We start from the raw sequence: 26,235 nt of genomic DNA, 5'->3' as shown, positions 1-26,235 counted from the left end.
GCTTATATTTAGCAATGGTATTACCTAGATGTTTAACCGTGGCTTCCTGTTTTTTAGGTTGTGTTGTAACCGGTACCTCTATAAATGTAGGCTCTTCAGGTTCTATTTCGCATCTAGTAATATAGCAGGTGTAGGGTTATCGTGGTGGGGGTAACTATAGGCATAGTTACTTTGTTATCAACCACTCTGCCAGAACGGAGAGTGGTGATGGCCTTTAGCTCACCTACATTTTCATGTTCCTTACTAGTATTATCGGTTACCTCAAAGGCTGTATTTGTTGTTTTAGGATTAGGTATTTCGTGACTTGGAAACACACCTTTGGGTTGGGCTTTATTTTGAGCCAACCGCTGGGTTAAATTATTAAAGGATTGTAGAAGCTGTTGGTTAGATTGAGCCATGGTTTGGAAAAGCTTTTGGCTTACTTGTATGAAGGTGTCAAGACGATCCGGTTGTGTGGGTGTAGTAGTCACGGGTGGTGTGGACTGAACTATTTCACGGAATTATTTATGGGTGGATTTTGATAGTTATTATTTACCTTAACGATACCTCTATTAGCATTATAATTATTATAATTACCTTGACTTTGTGCTTGACCTTGTCGAGGTTGCGCTTGGTTGTTATAATTATTAAAATTACCCCCGACCCCGCCCTTGTCGTGAGTGGGGCTTGGTTAAAGCCGTATGCGTGGGCCTAACATATTGATTATTGTACCGCGAGGTGTGACGCTTTTGGTTATTTCTCCAACCGAAGTTGGGATTTTGTCTCCAAGGGGTTAGGGTTCACTATTAATGGAACAAGCATGTTCATAGGCAATAGGGACGGTTGAGTCCGGGATGCTTCGTGGGCTCCAACAGAAAACTACATGGATTTGAATTTACATTCATGACGGGATTGGCTTTTGTTGTACGAAATGGCCTCTACCTTTTTGTGAGGGATTCAATTAGAGTTTTAAGCTCGGGATCTGATTTAACCTCAAACATACCGTAGCCTTTAATCAGATTTGATGAACTAAGCGGGCCGGTGGATATCATCACTACCCCCAGTTGTTATTTCGCTTTAGTTTGATCATCTAAAAATTTATAAGCCTCCGGGGCTCCTTTGCTTAAGAAACTACCCCCATTCATTATGTCTCTAGACTTCTTTATGGTGGTGTAGAAGTCCTTTGAAAAAAGCACGAACTAACGTGTCTTTCGCTAAGTTATGATGTGGACACTCTATAAGGAGATCGGTGAAACGATTCCAAGCCTCAAAAATGTTTCATGAGGATTTTGTCGAAAGAAATGAATCTTGGAAAGCATCTCATCCGTTTTAAAGGGTAAAATGTTCCATAAACAACTTGAACAAGTTTAGCCCACGAGTCCACGTAATTAGGCGCTTGGGCGCTTAACCAAGACGCACTTATATCGGCTAAGGTGAAAGGGAATACCCTGAGTTTAATTTGTTCCGCACCAACCGTAGGATGGTGGAATGTTGTTAGGACTTGTTCAATCCTACGCATGTGCTGATAAGGTTTTTCATGGTCTAATCCATGAAAAATGGGTAACAAATTAAAATATTTGGGGATTCGAAATCCCCCAATCGGGTCCGCTAGAACGATGCAAGATTTAGGGCTATTGCTTTCAAGAGCTTTGTAGAAGTCAGAAAGAGGAGTCTCTCTTTCTTCAGCCATTATATCAGGTGGTGTGTGTGAAGTATTAGCTAGAGGTGTAGTGGGTGGTATACTAGATAGACTTGTTTGTTGACGTTGTTGTGTAATTACGCTCGTGTTTTGTTCGCCGGACCTTTAATCTCATACAAGGCTAAAACCAAACTTAGCTAAACACATCAACACTCCAAACAATTCTGATATACTAGTATAAACCTCTAACGAGGAGATCGCGAGGTGTGGAAGAAAGGAATACCTGATTGCGGCCTTGCTTCGCTTTATGAATAAGCGCCTTGTTTACGCGTGTTCAAAGTGTGTATAACAAGTTAGAACACTGAAAAATATGAAAAATCAAAGTTCGAATCAAAACTATTGAAATCCGGAAAAATTTGCTAAGGCGGTAAGCGGTCGCTTCAGCGCATAGCGCGCATTCCGTCCGTGTAACTTAGTATTCCAGAGTTTAAGGGGTCGGTCGCTTCTCTTGCTCCGTGCTATAGGGCCGCAGTGCGCTTCTGTAGAAGCGGTCGCTTCCGTTATTTTTCGAACTTTCCAACGTTGAATCGGATAACCACAGTATGAATCAAACACGGGTGGGTGGGTGAAATGGGACTTTAAGAAAAGTACTAACACTACGAAAACAATACGAAAATGAAACTAAGATGGCAGCGGCGCCATTTGATAAATGATAAAATGATAGTTTACCTACGAAATGAACGATGAAACTCATCACGTAAGTAAACTAAAACTAATCTTATGTGTCTAATTTATCAAAGTTTCTACTCTCAATCCTATGAGATATAGTGGAGTAGAGTGATTCGTTCCACTCCTAGTCCTTCCGCATGCTTGTTATCACGTGTAATTACTCTACTTAAGGTCTAATGAGAGATTTACGAAAAGGCAACTAGACTACGATGCAACTACCCACAAGATGCAACTAGTCGGTTATCAAAATAACTAAGGGAATGCTATGTTGATTCTATGATAAGGAGTTAGAGGGGGATTGATTCCACCTTAACTCGACTTAATCCTATTAACGGCATTTTAATCGTCAGAAATCGAATTGAACTGCCGCGAACAATTGGTTCTTCCTAATCCCTAATTACACATGGCATTCCTACCAATTCATAACTAGCATGTGAACGATTAAACCCATTCTCATGGTGAACTAATCGTTTCTAGAGTGGAAAGAAAATTACGACGATTCTACGATAGTCGGAATCAAGCTTTCATCAAGGCTTCTCAACCCCCTCTAATGGAGGTTTAGCCGAGAATCATTCTGTAATCATTTTCGATTAAATTTAAACTAAACATGATATAAAGAATTGAAATTTACTAATCTAAATTAAACAATAATTAAAATCTAATTAATAACTAAGAATTGAATAACAAGTAATAAATGAATCAGATCTAACACAAATGTAAATGACAAGAATCGAAATTTAACAACTAGCTATTTTATTAATCAAACTAATTAAGAGTAATGATTCTAATAGTTTAATCTAAAACAAGAATTGGATTTGAAATTAAACTTAATTAAAACAATTAAATAAAAACTAGATCTAGAAGCTACTTTAATGGCTACTTTTTTACTCTAACCTATCTACCATTAACTATCTACCATTAACAAAGAGCTAAGCTTTTGTTTTTATACTTTCAGATCCAAAATCGTGCATGGGCTTGGAGCCATGTTTTGGGCCAGAGAATCAGGCCCAAAACCCAATTCTTTTCATCAAAAGGGCTCTTCACGGTTGGCTTCAACAGACTTTTCGTCCACTTCTGCTCCTCTGATTGGATCACATCTTAGACCATTGGAAAGCTCTTTCTGAGCCGGTCGTTTTGACATAAGGTAGGCCCCATTCCAAGGTCTGAGTCCAAAGATATGGCCTTCGAAAGTTCTGCTGACTTTGTGTGTTGTTTTACGCCCAGTCGACTTTTCAGCTTTTGGCCCGGCTTTAGAAAGGCTTTATCTTCTTGAATATTGGCCTTTAATCACGGAACTCCTTAGTAACTGACCTTTGCTCCTTTATCTCAGCTAAAAGTGGCACATTTACGCATAATGGACTTTGAAGCCTGAAATGCATAAAACACGTAATCGGTGTTAACTCTTAATTATTACTCACATAATTGGTCTAAAAGTATGTCTGTTACAGGGTTAAAACTACAGTTTTGGGCTCTTATCAAGTATAGTTCATAACTTGCTTTTGCGCTTAGAATTGAGAAGCTCTGTTGTAGGCACGTCAGATGTGAATGAGTTTATCATACTGTTTTGCAGGGGAATGATTAATGGCTTTGAGATAGCTCTATGTTGTTACGAACTGCCCAAAAAGGCAAGGATTTGTCCATTTAATTGGTGTATTTTAATTAGACTTATTTCATTTTTATATGTAAGAATCCTATAAAATTGTGGTGGCATGGTGATGCTATTAAAAATGTAATGAAATCAACCTAAAAGATTTCCATTATTGTCATATATCTAGGGGATAGATGAAGTTGCACGATTGTAAGATGTCAGTTTATATTCAAGGCGGATATTGTTGTTTTGATACTCTTTGGCATAGTTTGGCTTTGTGGCATCACTCAGGCAAGATTTAGATGAAATACAGACGAATTTGTGAATGATTGATTTCTCTTTTTGCTAGAAAAGAAGGTAGGTTGGGGAGGTGATGATCCTTTTATTTTATTTTTCAAATTTCGACAGTAGAAACCTTCATTCAAGAATTGTACGTTTTCATTGATGGGTTGGATGCTCCATAATAAAGTTGAAGCGATATTGGTTTTAAAAAAAAGTAGAAATGATATTGAATATTGTACAACTTCAACTTCTAAGTGCTTATTTAATTTTTTTTTTTATCCCAATTGTCGGTAATGTTTGAAGCTTTCTTCTCATAAAAAAGTGTCGAACTCTTAAGTGGTATGCACTTACAGTTTTATGTAATCTAAATTCATTAACAAAATAACAAAAGCCTAACAAAAGTTTTTAAAAATTAAAGAGACCCAAATTTACTAGCCTTAAATTTATAGGTGAACAAAAGCCCAATTAATTTTTTTTGAAAAATTAAGAGGCCCTTATGATGGGTTTAAAATTAGTAGGCCCGACCACAGGTTGGGCTGCATGGCTAGTTGTTTTAGAATTGGTGAATGACTAAACCTAATTAATTCAGGTTTTATACTAACACATATCCCGATGAAATCATAAAAAAAAATAGAGATTTATGCGGATGACGATTGAAAGTAGGGTTATTTAGCTTTTGGGCCCAATTATAATTGGATAATTTGTGTTTGGTCACCAATTGATCGTTTATTAGACATTAGGCCAAAATTGACGGTGATTTAGGGTTATTTAGCTTTTGGGCCCCATATTATTTTCAAATAAATGGCCACCATGACTTTTTATCCCGACCATGTATTTGTGTCACACATCCTAATCTCTCACTACCTATCCTATATTAGCGAGAAAAACCTTTGCTAACCGCTCTCTCACCCTCACTTCTTTCAAACAACACTCTATCACATACATCATTCTTAATTCTTCCGATCGTATATGAGTGTAACACCATCAAGCCTCAGCTCATACCCAGACGAACGTAGCAAAGTAACACCTTTTCAAACGCTAGGAACCAACACCTACTGGAGTTTGAAGTAAATGTGGTAGCTTGGAGAAGATAGATTAGAGTTATAGATCTGATTTGTGCATTCAAGCTTAAAGAAGTTAGTTTGTAAGTAAAAGCTTCACCTTTTTTAGTTTAGTTACATTTGTTTGGTTGTTTATACTGTTTTGCATGGTTTGAATGTTTGTTTGTTTAAAAAAGTATGTGGTTGTCTCTTTGGACCAAACCCTAATTATCAATTAAACAATTGACCTAAACTATACATTTTTATTATGTTGTATTCCCAAGCCCTAAGTTTTAAATAAAATAATGGTCCCAAACCCTAATTTTAATACCAAAAAATTAGGGCTTTTTAAGTAATTTGAAATACTATAGGTGCATTTTTTTTAATATTACATCATGTTTCATTGGAGTTATATAGTAGTTTGTTCCCACATGATTTTCCTGTTTAGAAAATGTAGCACAATTCACAATTTTTCAATGATGTTCACTTGTTGGTTGTTGTCTTACAGACCTATCAAATGGGAAAAGATAAGGGCATGGGCAAGGGTCCAGAACAAAGGAGGGGTGTGGATTATCCAGACCATTTGATATTTGTTTGTAGATTTGGGTATAACAATTGGGCTGAGGATGAGGTTAGGGCTGCTAATAGAGCTTATCTTGATGATGTATTTCGTGAAGAAGTCCATGCTCATATTTTTTAATATAAGGACAAGAAATAAGCAAAAAGAGTTGTTGTAGGACTACAACCTCCATTATATTTGATTCTAATGATATGACCAAGATCCATTTGATTATGAAGATTCCCAAGATTTTGACTAGGTGATATTTTGACTTGACATCAAAATGTGATGCTATTATCAACAATTTTAGTGAATCATTTAACAACTGGATTTTAAAAATTAGGGATAAACACTTAATTCAGTTTGTAGACAAATATAGTTTGGCAGTTATGAGATTGTTGCATCAAAGGAGAGAGTTTTCATGTGAGATGGAATATAATGAGTTGGTTCCAACTGTTGTTAATGTCATTGCAAGGCTTGAGAAGAAGTACACCAGGTATAAGGTTTCAGGACTGTGCCATCAACATCAAAAGTGAAAAAAAAAATTGTAGTGGACTTGTCTAAACAAGAATGTCAGTGTATTATTTGGAAAATGGCTGGGATTCCATGTGTGCATGTTATAGCTGTGATCAGACCATTGAGGCCAAGAAAAGAAAGTTGGGCAAGGTATACTTTTACTATTAAGCTTTAAATGATAGGATATTGATATACTAATTGATTCTAAGTATAACAATTGAAATTTGAATGTAAATAGATATTGCAGTCTATATATACTATCATGTCAATGCATTCAGAGCAACTTATATTGGTTTCATATTTCCATTTGCCAATGAGGAGGATTGGGGCAAGGTAAATTGATTTTTACTTATACATGTTGTTATATGAACTGGTTGAGTGTTACTTATAAAGGCTTGACTTATGTATTGTTTAATGTTAATGACAGGTTAAACCATAAGACCATGTAGACCCTCTACCACTTGAGAGGCATCCAAGTAGGCCTAGCTAGAAAACAAATAATAAGAGCTGATGATGAAGAGAAGACAACAAGTAAGAGAAAGTGCAAGCTAGAAAATGTAATGAGCCAGGGCACAATAGGAGGACATGTCTACTAGGGAAGGGTGAAAGTAGGAGATCCAAGAAATCAAGAAATCAAAGCAATCAACTGAAACCAATGAAGCCACTGAAGCTGAAGACATTGAATCTCAAATTGAGAATGTGGATAACAATAAAGGTGAACCTCAAAATGTGGAACATGAAGTAGTGAATGATATCCTTAGAGCAACTAGAAGAGGTGGTGGTAGAAAATGTGGGGATGACAATGTCAACGTGCATGAAGTAGTAAATGAACCTGAAGTTGATATTGTACATAATGATATCCGTAGAGCAACTACATGTGGTAGAGTTGGTGGTGGTAAAGGCTCGGGCTGCAAATGTACATACTGAAAACCTAAGAAGATATGGTACAAGAAGTGATACAGGTAGAGGAGGTGGTAGAGGCTTAGGCTGGTGGTTGGGTGAAGATTCACAACCACCTTCCATACTAGGACAATCAACACCTTGCCCTATGCTCGATGAGTCTCTTACTCGATCCTAATCTCAGTAGTGGATGTCTTGCTTGGTTCTGATACTCTTATTTGAGATACTCTATTTATTAGGTAATGATGTTTTTGGTTTGTCATTTCATTTTGATGGTGGAGTTAGATTGACAGTTGAATTTGGTGATGATGACATGTATTTTTTGTTATTTTGTATGCTTTTAAACCTATGGATGTTATTGGCCAAGTTATGGTAGTTCTTGAATATATGACTGTGATATGTTACATATGAATGTTAGAAACACATATTTATTCATGTTGCACTGAGTACACACACAGTCACACTCATTCACTCATTCCCTCACAAGTACTAGTAGGTAATTAAATGACATTGTGGGGCACAACTGACAGCTGTTGTAGAGAGGAAATTCTTCCTTGCATAATTGGCAAATTGGCACAAACACCTCTTTGTTGGAGTAGATCTCCTGCACAATACCACAACCATTCTTTGAGCACTTAAGAAACTTGTTTAGGGTTCCATCCTTATTGTACTCTATCACCATATGCATAAAGCCACAACACCAAGCTTTAGGGTAGTAAAAATCTATATAAGAGCATATTGAAGCATAATGCCCATCTTCATTACAAAACTGGCCTGGTATACCTGGAAAAAAAAATATAGATGCTTATATTAGTGGTTAGTACCCACATTTATTTATTTTATTAGGAGTTAGTCCGAATAAAAATAGTTTATTTTGCGTTTGGGTCAACTGAACTGCCATTATAGAAGTTAAAGCTCCAACTGGTCAAGAGGTGGAAAACATATCTTTGGAGAAAAGACAACCACAATTTCACTTCCACCCATTATTTGTTGTAATAATTGAAGAAGTTGTAAGTTTGATCAATGTGAATGGAGGCTCTCATGATGTGAATTGAAGAAGAGTGAAGAAGACAACTTCAAAACGACTACTTAGTTGGGGACATTAGATCAAATCTAAGATCTGACCGTTATTTGATAAAATTTTAAAAATCTCATGGGCCCTAGATTGACGATCAATTGGTAACCAATGTCTAATAAATTTTGGGCCCAATTGGCAACCAATGTCTAACCGTAAATTTTGGCTCAATGTCTAATAAACGGTCAATTGGTAACCAAGTACAAATTATCCTCTTATTATAATTTGGGCCCAAAAGCTAAATAAAGTTTGTAGTTTGTTCGCTGGGCCCCCAGATTGACAAAATAAGGGTGGGAGTATAAATAACGCGATGCCCATAAGTTTATCGTCCTAATAGGTTGTACGGGCGGAGCTGAGGAGCGAGCGAGTGGCGAATTGTGAGCGAGCGAGCGAAGGAGTGAGAGTGAGTAATATTTTTGTACCAGTAATAATTCTTACCTTGAAAGAAAAAAGAAAAGAAAAGAAAAGGCAAATATGTATTTTTTAATGAATATATCTTGTTGTTGTTGTTGCTGTTGTGAGAGAAAGAGATGTTGTTGTTGTTGTGATATGCAGGAGAGATTTATTAACAAGAGTGATAGAGTGAGTGTGAACCACCCCCGAGAGAGAGAGCGAGGGAGAGATAAAAAAAGAAAGTGCCTTTTCTCTTTTTAGGTTAAATCTGGTTTCTCAATTTTCATCTCTCAGCTGAAATGGACAACAAACTCGTGGTACGTGATTTACTCTCTATAAGCTTTATAAAATTTTCATTAAAAAAAATAAATAAAAATGTTTTAAATTGTTTTCCAGGTATTGGGTATTCCATGGGACGTGGATACGGAAGGTTTGAGAGAGTATATGGGCAAATTTGGAAAGCTCGACGATGTTATTGTAATGAAGGTACTATCTAGTTTCTACTATCACTCTAAACTTGTTGATTGCCTCTCTATATTTCCTCATTGTTTTACTTTTTGTTTCAGGAGAGAACAACTGGCCGCTCTCGTGGTTTTGGCTATGCTACGTTTGCTTCCACTGAAGATGCAAAGGTATGCAACTTAATTTACACTAGATTGGTGTAATGAACCATAAAGAAAACGTCTTTTACAATTATAAGGAGTTCTCAAACATTGCATTGGTGAGACGTCAAAGTTGTCATCTCACAATTTTCATCCTGTTTCAATTCCTAAATCTTTTACATGCTTAATTGTTTTCTTTTTGTTGTGTCTTTGTTTGCTACAGAAAGCACTTACCGCTGAACACTTTCTTGGAAGCAGAATGCTGGAAGTAAAAATAGCCACACCAAAGGTTGCAAAATCTTAAACTATTCGGTGTTGTCAAACCAGCATCTGATTAATCTGTGTCACATTTGGGCCTCTATGGATATTCTTTTAATGTTTTTTTTGTGAAGAACTCGTATTGTTATATATTTGATTCTTTGACTTTTATCTGATCATAGGAAGAGATGAGGGCACCTGCAAAAAAAATGACCCGGATATTTGTGGCTAGAATCCCACCGTCAGTCACGGAAGCAGCATTTCGAAGGCAAGCTTGTTTTTGGCACATAGTTACTGCATTTTGGCTGCTTAAGTGTTTCTTTGTGCAGTAAGATTGTGTTTTGGCTGTAATGGCATTATTAACACCTTTATATCTTTTGCAGTTACTTTGAAACTTATGGTGATATAACTGATCTATACATGCCAAAGGTGAAATGCACACTCTTACTGTTTTTCTATGGCTCCTGGAAAGTGGTTTGGGTTGTGTAACCCTAGAGAGAATTTCATGGCTTTGGTTTTGCTACAGTGTTTCTAACTTGTTGTATGTGTGCGGGGGGGAAGGGATGGGGTGATATATTATTTATTCCCTGGTGAACTTTTATGTTTTTTTACCTCTGTTTTCCTTTTTGTTTTTGTCCTCTATTTGTTAATTCTCTTAACGTAGGCCATAATTAAAAGTAAATGGCTGACTAGGCCATAATTAAACCATCCTTAGCCATAATTATAGTGGAAAATTCGATGATGTATTGTTCTATTCTCCTGGAGAACTGTTCTCTTTCTCTCTCTCTCTGACCTTTTTGTTTTGTCATTTAATAATTGTATTTTCAAATTATGTTTGATGATTTACATTGCATATTGGTTTGCACTGATAAGAAGAAAGAGAAGTAGATAAAAAAAAAAACAGTTGACTTACTAGGCCATAGTTAGACCTTCTTTAGCAATAACAATTGATAATTAAAACTAATCAGTCTACAAAAAGAAACAGTAAGAAGCTTAAATGTGTAACTAGAAAAATGTATGCTAACATGAATGTGCACCACATAAGGTTTGTTTGGACTGGTAGTTTTTATTTTGTTACAGCGTTCTCTGATTTAGAAGTCAGTTAGTGATATTTTTATGAAAAAATTTTTTTGATAGAAGTGTATTTATGCAAAGATAGTCAATATTTTGCAGGATCAGAGCACCAAAGGCCATCGAGGAATTGGGTTTATAACATTTGAAAGTTCAGGTCGGTTACTTCTGAAGCTCATTGCTCATTTATTTCACATTTTCACTGGACACCAGACTACCCACTCATTTGGTTAACGTATGGTTTCTTAAGGCTTGGGGAACATATATTAGGGCATCAACAGATTTTTTTTATAAGCTTGTCGAGGAAATTATGTTCCTCATTATATTATTAACAAATGCAGACCTCAAAAAAGATAAGTCAAGTTCAAAAATGTGTAATGCATATGCTTTAACCATGTTAAATATATCTCATTTGACATGATTAGAAAGTATGAGGTTAAGTCCAATCTGAAGATTATTCCCCCTACCCTTGCGCGCACATGCTGTTTGAGGCAATCTTGTTTTCTTATGGATTCGAAATTCTTTAAGCGGAGATGGTTGAGGCTAAGACTCAAATTTGAGATTTGTTTACCCTGATATACTGAGTCTTTAGCCCGAATGATATACGTTGATCAGTTTATTGGGTAAAATAAGATTTAAATTATAATATCGGGGTAAATTGAGTCTTGGCCTCAAATATAAGCAGCATGTAAGACAGAATCTTGAAATCTTCTTTTTGATAGGATAGAGAGGAATCTCTACAAAATCAATGCTGCATATGTTGTTTTGCCTCACTGTGTATATTCTCGAGATTGATTCTTTAATTTACATTTCTTATAGTACATAATTTTGCAAATAAAATTGTGGATATTCATTGTAATTACAAATTTACTTTTGTTGCATTATGTTTCAGGATTTAAAACTCCTGCTTTTCTATTTCAGATTCTGTGGATTCCTTGATGTCAGAAACTCATGAATTGGAAGGCTCTACTATTGTTGTTGATCGTGCAACACCAAAGGCAACTCACGAGAACCATTTTTCTTCAGCGCTTAGGAATGATTAGAATCTTCTTTTTCTTCAATGTGGACTATACTTTCCTTGTTACGTAGTAATGCAAGCACATAAAATTGAGCTGGAGATTATTATCCAGTAATTGACATGAACACAGACCTATGCCTATGAGAATAACAAACAACTCCATCCCCCTAGTTTTCTTTCTTAACAGTTGTAGTTAATGCATTTGAGTCTGAGTCCTATCAATCTTAATGTCAGGACGAGGACATAAGGCCACCTAGCAGAGTAAGTCATGGGGGATATGGAGCATACAATGCCTATATGACAGCAGCAACTAGATATGCAGCATTAGGTGCTCCTACATTATATGACCACCCAGTAGCTGCTTATGGCAGTAAGTCTGATTGCTACTCTGTTTATGTGAATGCTTGGAGTTTCTTTGAATGTATCAACTATCAAGTTCAATTGATTTGTTCACTTTGTTAACGGTGTAGGGGGATTGCCTGAACCAGTGAGAGGATTGGGCAAAAAGATCTTTGTTGGCAGGCTCCCGCAGGAGGCTAGCGCTGATGATCTTCGTCAGTATTTTGGCAGATTTGGTCGTATCTCGGATGTTTATGTTCCAAAGGTTTGTGTGTATATATATATTTGTAATTTTGAATCGCAGTTACTCCCGTTGCCTACTGGTCAAGTTGGGAGGTTGGGCCCAAGGTATTGGGTTCAATTCCCACCTTCAGTGGAAAAAAAAAATTTATGGGGAAAGGGCATAAGTTTTAACGATTAAAAAATATGATAATTACTCCCACAAATCTAATTGCCCATTGATTACAGGACCCAAAGAGAACTGGTCATCGAGGTTTTCGGTTTTGTAACTTTTACTGAGGATGGTGTGGCAGAGCGTGTTTCGAAGGTCTCATGAGATTTGTGGACAACAGGTAATATTTTAGACTTGTGTGTGTTGAATCATCTTTGTGCAAGAGTTGAAAACTTGAAATGTCTCGTCTCAGATGTTCAAAGATATATAGCTAGTGTGTTTTCTGAAATGTTTTTGTGGCAATTCCTTTTTGATTAATGCCATCAATTTAGTTATGTATTTTTCATCTGACAATAAATTCCTATTTTAGCTTATAATCTCCATTTAACTTTTTTGCCCAGGTTGCCATAGACTCGGCTGCACCACTTGATGATGCTGGACCAAGTGGTGGGTACATGATGAATCCTGAACCATTTGGAGGATATGGAGGCCCAATGCGTTCTTATAGCAGGATGTATGGGAGTTTAGATTTTGATGATGTAAGTAATTCTAGTTGTAGAATCTATAAAATGTGGTATACTTTCATGGCCAAGCTTTTGCACCTCATTTGCATATGAATAAATGTAAAATAGCCTCTTCTAATGTCCTAAAGTGTGAATGTCTTCTGATTTAACTGATTCATCTACCCTTCTACCCCATGCTTTCCTTATCATCGTGGACAAATAGTATTTCTTTAAATAAAAATCATAATGGACAAGCACTATCAATAGCTTTCCCACGTCATGTGAGTTTTATTCTTTGCATGCTCATGAAACTTATGTGGCAATTCCTCTAAATCATTTGGTGCAGTGGGGTTATGGCAGTGCTGGTCCTAGCAGGCCTTCAAGAATGGATTGGAGGTACAGACCTTATTGATAGTGTGGTACTGGAACTTCCTCGGACATGCTGCACCAAGGTTAAGCGAGGAAACAAAAAAGGAAGATATGGTGTTTGTCAGGTCATTGGGGTTATGTATGATAGTGTAGGGAAGTTGATCGTAGACAATGTAATACTTGGTTTCAGATTCTACTTTCTAACACTGAATTTCTGAGTTTGGAATCTTTGTTTAAGTTAATCATTATGGCGAGAGACTAATGAAACATTCTGTTTGTCACCATTCCTAGATTGTTTGACATCCTTTAAAAAAGTGAGGTTTCGTATGCTTATTTATCAATGTAGATTTTCGTTCTTTTTTAATTTCATGGATCTTGGCTTGTCAGGCTGTTGAATGGATCACGTTTTCATCATGTTGTTAAGAATGTTAATATGTGCTCCAGTATTTTGGTAATATTTGCAAGAAACTGTTGCTCACAAGTTTCTTACCATTGAAGTAGAAAAGAAAAAAAAAATGCACGAATGGATAACTTTTTTCTGTAATTATTTTCCTACGTGGCTATTTAAAACTTGCCAAAACAAACCGTCTAAAAATTCGGCCATTAATGAAACGAGAGAGAAAGAAACCCAATTTTGAGAGAAATCAAGATTGAGAGAGATAACTTTTGCAGAGATAAAAAGTCTGTAAAGAGATAAGAGTGATCTAATAAGGTGAGAGACTGAAAGGAATGATTGTAATCTTTCTTCCCACATTATAAAAAGATTAATTAGTTCTTGTGGAAGTAGGCACCATTGGCCGAACCACAGTATATCTTTGTGTTGTAGTATGATTTATTTTCTTTACATTATTATCTGTTGTTAATAGTTAGTTGTTTAGAGAGTTGTGCATGCTAGATTGGTTGTAGTGGATATTTAGAATTTGTCTAGAGTAGTAATTGGTTCAAGTACAAATTATTTGTGTAGTGGGGATCGATTTGTTATTGCCCAACAATTTGTTTGTCCATATTAAGAGACTATAAATAATTAAACTGTCTATTATGATACTAGGTATCACCCGTGCCTACGACACAATTTGTTATGAAGTGCTTATTATGTTATTTGTGGTATTAACGTTGGTGCACCCATAGTTCGTGATTTTGAACGGAATCACGGATGAATTCCGACAATTATTTCAGTTTTCCAAATAACCGAATCGAAACGAAACATCATACAATAACGGAAACATCATACCACCAATGGTATTTTGAGTAAATATATGGAATACCGGCGAAATTATGGATAATCAACTATCTAACAAAACTGCGAAACTACTATGGAATTGGAGCATAAAAAAATTAAATAGTATTTGAATTTTTTTTGTAACAGCCATTAATGGCTTTTTCAGCTTCTTCTTCATCAATTTGTAACTCAATAACTTTAGAGAAGATGAAAGAAAATAGGATTTGCATAAGAAAATAAATAAATAAATGAGTAGAGGAGAATTGGTAAGAGAGTTGCAAAGATTGGGAGAGATGAATGAAGATGTGTTGACGAAGATGAGTGGAGGTGAAAACAGATGTGTTGACGAAGATGAGTGGAGGTGAAAACAGATGTGTTGACGAAGATGCTACAATAATAATATTGCAAAGATGAATAACCAGTTATTTTCAAATGTATTTACTCAAAATAAAATACTACATGCTACAATAATAATATTGCAAAGATGCAAAATAAAAAATAAAAAAACATTCTCAAATTGATCATGGATAAAAATAATTATGAAGATCCATCGTGTCTTAACTTTCTTTGGTAGCTGAGATAACAAAGCCTCTTTGCTAAGCAAATGCTTCAACATAACAAAAACAGACTACGACATCGAGCACATGAGTTTGCTTTTTAAGTCAGTTATCACGCAAAGTCTTTGGTAGATACATCTACTAAAGCTTTGACTCGTAACCCTGAAAATTTAACACCAAAATTAATAACATTACAAAATCATTCCACCATTATTAACGGGTTAATCCCCACTAAAACATGTTTTCTTTTACATAAAGGCTTGACTAAAATATTATGTTAAGTTGGTATTTCTTCAGCACCATTGCAGATCTGGCATGATGTCCATTTGCTCACATAGAACTGGAGCACATGTCTCAACTATCACACCCTCTCATTGATAATTGAAATATTTTCACCCAAGAAAATATCAAGATTAAGCATCAGTAACATATAATATGTGAAAGTGAGCTGGGACCACTTTCCAACATACTTGCCTTTGAATTTTCTAGTTGTTAATTAGGAAGTCTAATGAGGACTTGAAACACTAAGTCCATACAGTCCTTCACAACACTCCTTGTAAGCGTCACTTGCACCTGGAGTCAATATACAAAACGGCATGCAAGTATATCAAAATAAGGAAAAATCAAATCAATGCATATCAACTTGGGGATCACCTACTTTTCTTGGTTTTCACTAAAGCATCTAACATTGCATATACATGTCGGTTGGCATAAGTATAACCTCCAATGAATTTGAAGCAACAAAAAAGCTAAACGTAGTTATTATTTCTTCCAATATACTCACAAACCGGTATATTTAACACCTTGATGACATGTGGTTTATAAAAGTAAGATGGAGCACACGATTTGCATCAACAGTTCTCAATATTGTACTCCACATGGAGAACACCAAAAAACAATAAATCTCTTAAAATTCCCATAATGGTCTTTACTTAAATGTATGTAAGAGAAAACACAAAATAATCTGCATCGGTTTATTAATTAGTTATCCAAGTTGAGCGATGCAATCTAAAACCATTTCGCAACCTGAAATAAGGCTTGCATAGTTTCATTCAAACTAAAATAGCTGAATTTGAAATGAAATGAAAATGAAAACTTACCAAACATGATCGGATTCATTAAACTTGTTCAATTATAGAAATCAGAAAATAGAAAACCTACCAAGTGAATTGGAACTGTATAATTGTATCATTAATAAAAAGAAAAAGAAAGAGTTTATTAATTAGTTATCCAAGTTGAACGATGCAATCTAAAACCATTTCGCAACCTGAAATAAGACTTGCATAGTTTCATTCAAACTAAAATAGTTGAATTCAAAATGAAATGAAAATGAAAACTTACCAAACATGATCGGATTCATTAAACTTGTTCAATTATAAAAATCAGAAAATAGAAAACCTACCAAGTGAATTGGAACTATATAATTGTATCATTAATAAAAAGAAAAATAATGAAAAACTCTGCAAGTACCAAAATTGAATTCTGAAATTGGAATTAAGATTCGCCCAATGAACAATGATTGAAAAAAGTTAGTTTTAAGAAATTGATGAAGACAGGAAGACTTAGACAATGATGTTGGAAATTGCAGTTGTTTTATACCTTATAGAACCCTTCTAGAGTTATGGGGGATGGTTACAACAAGTGAGTTTGAGCAAGTTCGGAAACCACCGATCTTGGGAGAGAGAGAGTGGGGAGTTGGGGTTTTATACGTGAATTGTGGTTCTATTGAATAATTGAATTGAATGGGAAAGGAAAATGGATAAACAAAAGAGGCTAGGGTGTAACGACTATACTAATGACAGTTTTGAATAATCCAATTAATTTTCTGGTGAAGAAAAAGAAAATTTTGGATTTAGTAATGGGGCGGGGAGAGGAAGTCGAAGAGGGAGTTGAGTAACGACTGCCACTAATGAGAGTCTTGAAAAATCAAATAATTTTTCTGGTAAAGAAAAAGGAAACTTCAATGATTCCGTTTGGAATACAAACCGCCACATGTTTGCTAGGCTTTCTAAAGAATTGAGTGCATGGTCTTTCTAAAGTACTCTACCGTTTCAAATTTCATTATTGTAAATTTAGTGGATGCTATATCGTTTTTTATATTTAGATTTTGGTAACTCTTCATGTGATATAATTTTAACTTTCAATATATTACCCTTTCATGCTAAATTGTATTTTTTGTGTTACATATTTTTTTACCTACAACTTCAAGACAATCTTCTCATCAGCAAAATAAGATCAAGTATTAAGAAAAAGGACCTTGAAGATGAGGTCATTGCGAGGCAACTTTTCAAGAAAATAAACACAAACTCTCAACACAAACGATAAATATATAACCAAGCTAGTTGAATGCTCCTAGCCTTCTAATAGATCGTATCATTGTATCATGCTCTTGAAATTTAACAATTGTGTCGGGTATTAAGAGCAGTACTCTCAACACAAACGATAAATATATAACCAAGCTAGTTGAATGCTCCTAGCCTTCTAATAGATCGTATCATTGTATTATGCTCTTGAAATTTAACAATTGTGTCGGGTATTAAAAGCAGTAATGCTACACCGACCCACTTATTTGACCTACTATTTGAACCTACCGATGTGTTAAAAGTCCTAATTATATCATTGATTTACATAGAGATACGTGTCCGTGTGTATTGCAATGCAAACTAACGTTATCCAAATATATATAGTGAGTCGCAATAGTAGGTCTAAAATTAAACTAGGTCCGTGTAATACCACTCTGTTAAAAGTCACAAAGCAATGCAATCAACATAAACGTTAAATTTTTGTACGTTCCGCCCTGTAAATTTATATATATTAATTGATTCTCCACGAACTTGATTAGTTATATAACTATAATATCAACCGTTTTGGGTAGAACAAATTAGAGATAATAGTAGGTGGGGGGAATTATTGTTAATAAACTAATAAGCAAATTAATTTATGATAAAATATCAATAACATAGGAATACCATAGAAAATCAAAATTTAAGAAATGGGGTTGAAAAAGATGTACAAATCTACCCAAGTACCCAACGATCTTACTTGATACAAAAGAAACTCGCTACTGATATGGTCAAGAAATAATAATATTATTACCAATAGAGATTGCAACAAGGTTTCGCGAAAAGAATGAATGATAGTCACAACGGTGCTCAATAGGAAAAGGCATATATTTTTAACAACGACAAAAACAAAAATTTCAAACTGAACTGAAAACAAATTGAACTCAAAACCAATATTGTACTCATTGCCTCATTGGAGAACATTAACCATTCTTCTTCCGTGAATAACATTGTGTTAGACTTATGGGTTATGGCTAGCTTCTACCAGCATACTAACTACCTCGAGTTGTTTATCAAAGAAAAAGAAAAGAAAAGAAAAGAAAAAACGTACCTCAAGCTATATTGTCTTGCACCTAGACACCTTCATCATCAACAAATTGAAACTACAAAATAAATCAATTCAAACATGCTAAAAAGTTGAAATCAAATAAATAAATTGTTGATGTTTAATTGCTACTATTAATGTTAAAAATTGCACGACAAAAAAACATACACAAATATTTGTGGGCAGTCGCAAGAGAAATGAACAAATATAGTTTTACCTTGCATGGTTAGCAACTCTGAGAACATCATGAAGTCATAGTTTCTTGAATCTCGAGATAGACTAAAATTGACGAAGAAACATGTATGTACTGCTCTTAAAGCAACAACAACACAGTTAATTAGTATTATATATAATTCGTATCAAGACAAATATGTCTTAAACATTGGTAATACCATATATGCAACATGGAGTGAACAGAGTAACAACGTACGTAACAAACTAACAATGAAATTTACGTCATATTGTTGAACCCCATATCATTGTCCTTGGTTTTTAGAAATGCATTAAACCTGCCAATAGTATTCATTAGCTTCACAAAAATATGTAAAAGTACCAAAATCAAAGTTACACACCATAAAAAAAAAGGGCTAACATGACTAAAACAAATTAGTTAGAATTAAATAGAAATAATTTAAAACTTAATCAGAAGCAATAAACGAAGAAAACACATAAAATGTTGATGAGAAAATAAAATGAAAAATGAAAAATAGAGAAGAAAAGCAATGGCAAAAACAAATAAAACTAAGAGCTAGTCTAAGAGAAATTGTCATTTTTATTGACTATTGAGTAGTGGTTACATTTTAGAGGTGCCTTTTAATGGTGCTAATTAATGTGAGAATACTAATTAACCTCATATCATAGCTTGTTTACCGTTTTAATTAAGAAGAACAACAATTGTGGAAAAATTAAGATAATTCCAAAGACTAAAATGTAACGTAGGTACATTATATTGATGGGTAAATTGATGATTCATAATTATGAGAATGTTACAAATTGATTATGAGTATAATATTGTGTAAAAGGTCATTCCAAAAGACTACGGGCGTTTCAAAATTTCAAAAATGGTGTAGAAAATTTCTTGGATGGTGTATTAATCCTTACTATTAATATAGTCGTTTTTTTTTGTAATTGATTAATTGAAAATTTCTTGGATGGTGTATTAATCCTTACTATTAATACAACCATTTTTTTTTTTTTGTAATTGATTAATTTCTTTTAATACAATCTTTAAAAACACTTAATAAGTTTAATATAGGTAAGGAATCGACTTAAATGTCATTGAGAATTAGCATCAAAGAGGTTTCAAAATGCTCTAGATCGTACATTTGCCCCAATCTAACTCAGAACCCACGCGATTTCTTAAATTAGCATTAATTGGTTGAAAATGAACAGGTAAGAAACCAATTGGTTGAAAATGAACGGGTAACAAAACGTCACATAAACCGTCTAGCACGGTTACAAACTGACAATCTTAAATTGGTTGATACTCGAGTGTATTTCAAGCTTACATCTTGGGGTTTAATATATTTCAAAATCATACATAATATGATGAAGACTTGTCAAAGGCCTATTTAATGTGTTAAGTAAACACTTTAAATGTTATTAAGGAGACCTTTCAAATGTCCACATTACCCCATATGTGTCAAAAACATCCAATGTATGTATTGAACACAAAATATTTTTTCTCTATTAAATTTTTATTAATTAAAATATTAATTACGATTAGGCATCCAATGTATAACCAATGTATGCATTGAACACAAATTATTTTTAATTAATCGAAACATTGATTACATTAGACATCTAATGTATGCATTGAATTTGTATTTAAAACCCCTCTTTATGCAAATCCCCACAAACATCTAACTCAGATCCCCACGCGATCCTGACCACTCTTTGTCTACCCATTTTGTTTTATTATAATAGAAATAGATAACAAACTAACAATCTTAAATTGGTTAATACTCAGGAATATTTCAAGTTTACATCTTGGGTTTTAATATATTTCAAAATCATATATAATATAGATGAAGACTTGTCAAAGCTGTATTTAATGTGTTAAGTAAACATTTTAAATGTTATTTAGGAGACCTTTCAAATGTCCCCATTACCCCATAGGTGTAAAAAACGTCCAATGTATGTATTGGACACAAAATAATTTTTTCCTATTAAATTTTTATTAATTAAAATATTAATTACGATTATGCATCCAATATATAACCAATGTATGCATTGAACACAAATTATTTTTAATTAATTGAAATATTGATTACATTAGGCATCTAATGTATGCATTGAATATGTATTTAAAAATCCTATTTATGCAAATCCCCAAGACACATCTAACTTTCGGATCCCCACACGATCCGACTACTCTTTGTCTACCCATTTTGTTGGTGAAGACAAAATATTATTTTCCTACTAAATTTTTATTAATTAGAATATTAATTACAGTTAGGCATCCAATGTATAACCAATGTATGCATTGAACACAAATTATTTTTAATTAATTGAAATATTGATTACATTAGGTAACTAATGTATGCATTGAATTTGTATATAAAACCTTCTCTGTGCAAATCCCCATTACACACATCTAACTTTCGGATCCCCACGCGATCCTTTGTCTACCCATTTTGTTTTATTATAATAGCGGTGGAAATATTCACCCAAAGATAACTTTTGGTATTCAAAACGCATTAATATATTTTCAAATAACCATTAACTATCTTTAAGCCCAAAAGTCTTCAAGTAGACCTTACACACTCTTGATTTACAAACTGACAATCTTAAATTGGTTGATACTCGAGTGTATTTCAAGCTTACATCTTGGGGTTTAATATATTTCAAAATCATACATAATATCGATGAAGACTTGTCAAAGGTGTATTTAATGCGTTAAGTAAACACTTTAAATGTTATTAAGGAGACCTTTTAAATGTCCACATTACCCCATATGTGTCAAAAACGTCCAATGTATGTATTGAACACAAAATATTTTTTTTCCCTATTAAATTTTTATTAATTAAAATATTAATTACGATTAGGCATCCAATGTATAACCAATGTATGCATTGAACACAAATTTTTTTATTTTTAATTAATTAGGCAAACATTAATTACATTTAAAACCCCTCTTTATGCAAATCCCCACACACATCTAATGTATGCATTTGTCTACCCATTTTGTTTTATTTATCGATATTTAAAACCCCTGTTTTATGCAAATCCCCACACCCATCTAACTCAATATATGATCCCCTATTAAATCCCATTAAATCCAATTTTTGTCTACCCATTTTTAGTTTTATTATAATAGATATTTTTATTATGTCCTTACATATTTAGGTCCACATTAATTCCATATGTCAAAACGCCCAATTTTATTGAACACAAAATATTTTTTCCTAGTACAAAATATCGGGATATAAGTATTTATCGATATTCAATTTTACGGATATGTATTGTGGATATATCCCCCTTTTGTCTACCCATTTTGATATTTGACATTGTTCCAAATATCCCGCAAATATCATGGATATATTCAAAATATCGACAAATATTCGTGGATATTGTGGATATTTTAAAATATCGACAAATATATCATGATATATTATTTATATTTATTTGAAATATAATGGTAAATATTAAATAAAATTGTTATATACATAAAATATCACCAAATATCATAAAATATCTTCAAATATCGCAAATATCATCAAAATATCACCGATATTTGCAGTTGTATATATTTCTGTACATATCGTGATATTTATATATCTTTCTCTGAAATGGATAGATATCTTCAGATATCGCGATATATCGGGATATTTTGTACTATGATATGTGATCTATAACTTTGTGGTTTTGTTGATTATGAGCTATAATAACATTATTAACATGTCTTAATTAAGAGTGAGAATTGAAAGAAGGGGAGAAACACAGACATGGCTAAAGCTGTATCAGAGTCATTCCCCATGAATGGTGGAGAAGGTGTTTACAGCTACAAGCGGAATTCCTCTCTTCAGGTAGGCTTACATAGCATATATATAAGAAAGTCTATATCAACTTCACTAATTAATTGATTATTCATTTATCTCTAATGAAGTACTATTGAAACTTCATGTTTCATCATGTAGAGAGAAGGAGTGACTAGCAGCAAGTTCATAATAGATGAAGCGATCTGTGAAAAACTCGATATCAAACGTTTTTCGACCTCAAATCCATTTACAATAGCAGATTTTGGCTGTTCCACCGGACCTAATACGTTTATCGTGGTACAAAACATATTGGACGCCGTAGACCTCAAGTACAAAAATTCTCCCAGTCTCAGCACCCATATTCCGGAATTCCAAGTTTATTTTAATGACCACATTGCTAACGATTTCAACATGCTATTTAAATCCATCCCTCTTGAGAAAAAATATTTTGCGGCTAGTGTACCAGGTTCTTTTTATGGCCGGTTATTTCCTCAGAGTTCTCTTCATTTTGTACACTCCTCTTATTCACTCCATTGGCTCTCTGCGGTACCATACGAATTGTTGGACAAAAACTCTCCATCTTGGAATAAGGGTAGGATCTCTTATGCAAATAGAAGCGTGCAGCAGATGAAGAACTTGTGCCTGGTGGATTGATGGCACTTATTCCTTCTCCCAAGTCCGTTTTATTTCGCCTTTTTATCTCATGGGATCTTGTCTCATGGATATGGCGTATGCAGGACTCATATTTTCGTCGCTTGTATTCACACTGACATGAATTTGTCTTTCTTTGAAAAAAATGCTAGAAATTTGTTTTCCCAATGAAGAACTTGTATACTCTCACAGATGCCTGGTGGATTGATGGTTCTACGAAGACTCTTGTAATGCCTAATTTGCTTCGTCTATTCAAGTAATATTTTGTGTTGTTGTTTTAAACCATAACTCTCAATTAAGCATATTCCGGATCAACCAATGTATAAAAATGCAGGGAATACTAAGCGAAGAGGAAATAGATTCATTCAACTTACTCCCAAGTGGAAGGATTAAATAGAGCGTACTTATTGAGAAAATGGAGCCATTTCTTCAAATGATACCTAATGCTGAGACATGTTCTAAGCACTTTAGAGCCGGCACGGAGGGGGTTTTTAAGGAACACTTTGGAAGTAAGATCATGGATGAGTTATTTGACCGGTTTACCAAGAAGATTGAAGAGTCAGCAATCCTCTCTGAAGGCCAAGTTACACCCAATGAATTGTTTGTCATTCTCAAGCGCAAAATCAGTAATTAGAAGATGGCCATCTTTTTACTCAAACTTGTGCGTGCTTGTGTAAATAATTTCATTTCTGAATGCTGAAAAGTTTTAGTCGGTTGAAGGCTACCATAACTTTGATTGTGCTCTACTGCTCTTTTAAATGCTATTTATAATTCTTTGCAAGATGAACAAATTGGCTGATGCTCGCTCAACGCTCGGTCTCAAGTTGAGACTCTCGAGTCTCAACCTATAACATATCTACTACTGTACTACTTAAATTTAACAATGCACAAAAATGGACATATGTAGAAGGACACATCTCTTTGCCTCTTTGCACAGAACCTATGCAAAAATTTAACAGTTTTTTAGATTTCAACCCTCAGCAGCTTTGCCAATTAGACTTCCACCTCTAATTTCACAGCATGACAAAGTCAGCCCTCTTTGACTGAATGACATCCGGTTAGTACATATACAATGTCAAATCTACCCCTCACCATGTAAAATTACCAAAATACCTATTGACTCTTCCAAGACCAAAATCAATCAAATTGCCACTTGGCACCATCCTGTGCATTTAATCCAACACACACAAATATTTTTCTTAAATGACATCTACTACCCCTACTCAAGTAAAATTACCAAACTACCTTTATTCATTTTTACCTCTTCTGCCACGTGTCATCATCCTAACACACAAAATCAACGGTTAACAACACTCAATTACACTATCTTAACTAGCCAATTACCCCGCCTGCGGCCGAGCCTGCTACATTGATAGTTCAGTTTTTATTTTTATCAAACTATTAACAACTGCAATACAGGCATACAGGCAGTACCCAACATTACCTGTAATTAGCTGCATTACCTACTATTGGCAGAGTATTGACTGACCTTCCTCCATTGAAATATAATTAATGCATGAGTTGTATAAAAAATTAATAGCGGGCTGCCATATGAAATTAATTTTCCTTTGTACTAATTCTTTTGAGGAGTAAGTGTAATGATTCTTGTCGGGGCAAAACGTTAACCCGACACTCCCGATGTGATGGTGCTTCCGAAGGCTCGAAAGATATGGGGGATTGGAATTTTTGAGGAAGTGAGACTGCACCAACGTTCTGGTTGACTACATACCCAGTGAAGAATCCGGGATCAAGTCTCTTAAAACGTAGTTCTGGAGGATGCAGAAGTCTCCGTATATATAGCAATCCCCTGCCTTGGCGGCCAAGAAAGGGATTCTCGGAGATTGCCTTCCATGATGAATCCTAGTATGATCCTATCTAAAATAGGATCATTCCCCAAGATTTCATTCTATCCTTGTGCAAGATCTTATCGGATTGCACTAGGATTCTTAGCTTTCGCGGATCGGATTATTGGATCAGAATCATCCGAACGGATTGGATCCATGGATCTGGGCCACTCGGATGGGCCCTGGACTTGTTCTGAACTTTGATGGATTCGAAGACCAAACGATCCGAAAGTGTTTATTTGGACAGCCACTGGACTGGTCCGCTGTTGGGCCCATATCCGGTTCCATGGTTCGAGTACACTTTAGACTGAAAATGTATGGTACACACAATTCTTTCAAGGAATAATAAGTATAAACAAATTTATCAGTATATGTATATTCTTATTTGCTATAAATTTCTGATGTATATATGAATTTCTAAGGATTCATCGTGATTTTGTTCAATGTGAGGTTGTGGGGCAGAGTTTTATGCTTCATCAGATTAGGAAGTTGGTCGGGCTTGCAGTTGCTATCATGAGGGATTGCGCACCGGAGTCTTTGATTGAAACAGCTTTGCAAAAGTAAGTACTTTTCAGTTTCTACATTTCTCCGTGATCTTGAATTCCAACAATGACTTCTTTATGCATATGCAATTTCTTGAGAACCTCACTGATGCTCATTCTATCGACAGCTGAATGTGATGAGCATGCAACACCAATTTCTAGTACAAAAGTCAGGCACTCTCTCATTCCATCTGTCATGCATATCTGCTCTTCAACACCATTATCACCATTTGGAATCTCTTGAAGAACAAAACACGTATCTAAAATGTCCATCAATCCTACAGTTAAGTTTACTTTACAAAAGTTGTGAAGGTTTAGGCTATCGTCAAACATTGCATCAGTTGGTCTCTTTCCTGTAAACATCTCCAACAACATTACTCCATAGTTGTACACATCTCCTTGTGTAGAGACCTCTGCACCCATTACATACTCTACACAACATTCATTGATTTCTTAAGTACGATCATAGATTTCAAAAAATTCACAACAACTAATTAAAACAGTTAAACCCATACCTGGAGGGATATACCCAAGAGTTCCTTTTACGCCCATTGAACTTGTTTCACTTTCAACAGAAATGCTAGTGTTCCCGTGAAGAAACTTTGCTAGTCCAAAGTCAGCAACATAGGCGACTATGTCATCATTGAGAAGGATGTTGCTTGGCTTCATATCACAGTGAACAATTGGTGTTGGACAATAACTATGAAGATAGCATAATCAACATCAATCGCTATATTTAAACTTTGGAAAAGGTTCAAGTTTCTCAAAGGCCTTCGTGATATATCTGATGAGCTTCGATGCAAC

The 26,235-nt window shown here is 34.7% G+C and overlaps 1 protein-coding gene and 2 pseudogenes across 2 annotated transcripts; all 3 read left to right on the top strand.

Annotated features, from left to right (window-relative positions):
• Window positions 1-1,195: 1,195 nt before the first annotated feature.
• Window positions 1,196-1,288, top strand: LOC147500452 (small nucleolar RNA R71; annotated as a pseudogene).
• Window positions 1,289-8,577: 7,289 nt separating this feature from the next.
• Window positions 8,578-13,640, top strand: LOC147500451 (putative RNA-binding protein C660.15). The gene is given in 16 exon segments (XM_086562080.1): window positions 8,578-8,710; window positions 8,863-9,017; window positions 9,097-9,186; window positions 9,267-9,332; window positions 9,526-9,591; window positions 9,743-9,828; window positions 9,944-9,989; window positions 10,734-10,788; window positions 11,553-11,629; window positions 11,884-12,019; window positions 12,120-12,253; window positions 12,457-12,483; window positions 12,485-12,528; window positions 12,530-12,560; window positions 12,781-12,918; window positions 13,229-13,640. Coding segments are annotated over 15 exon segments (1,080 nt in total). The 5' UTR covers window positions 8,578-8,710; window positions 8,863-8,999; the 3' UTR covers window positions 13,295-13,640.
• An 8,662-nt stretch (window positions 13,641-22,302) lies between these two features.
• LOC147500450 (loganic acid O-methyltransferase pseudogene) lies at window positions 22,303-23,791 on the top strand (annotated as a pseudogene). Its single transcript, XR_015197067.1, has 3 exons — window positions 22,303-22,442; window positions 22,554-23,039; window positions 23,443-23,791. The product of XR_015197067.1 is annotated as a loganic acid O-methyltransferase pseudogene (transcript).
• Window positions 23,792-26,235: the final 2,444 nt, after the last annotated feature.

Source organism: Coptis chinensis, chromosome 5, assembly GCF_015680905.1.
Source record: "Coptis chinensis isolate HL-2020 chromosome 5, ASM1568090v1, whole genome shotgun sequence".
Taxonomy (NCBI): domain Eukaryota; kingdom Viridiplantae; phylum Streptophyta; class Magnoliopsida; order Ranunculales; family Ranunculaceae; genus Coptis; species Coptis chinensis.
Note: the sequence above shows the minus strand (reverse complement) of the source record. Positions and strands in the feature narration are given on the sequence as shown.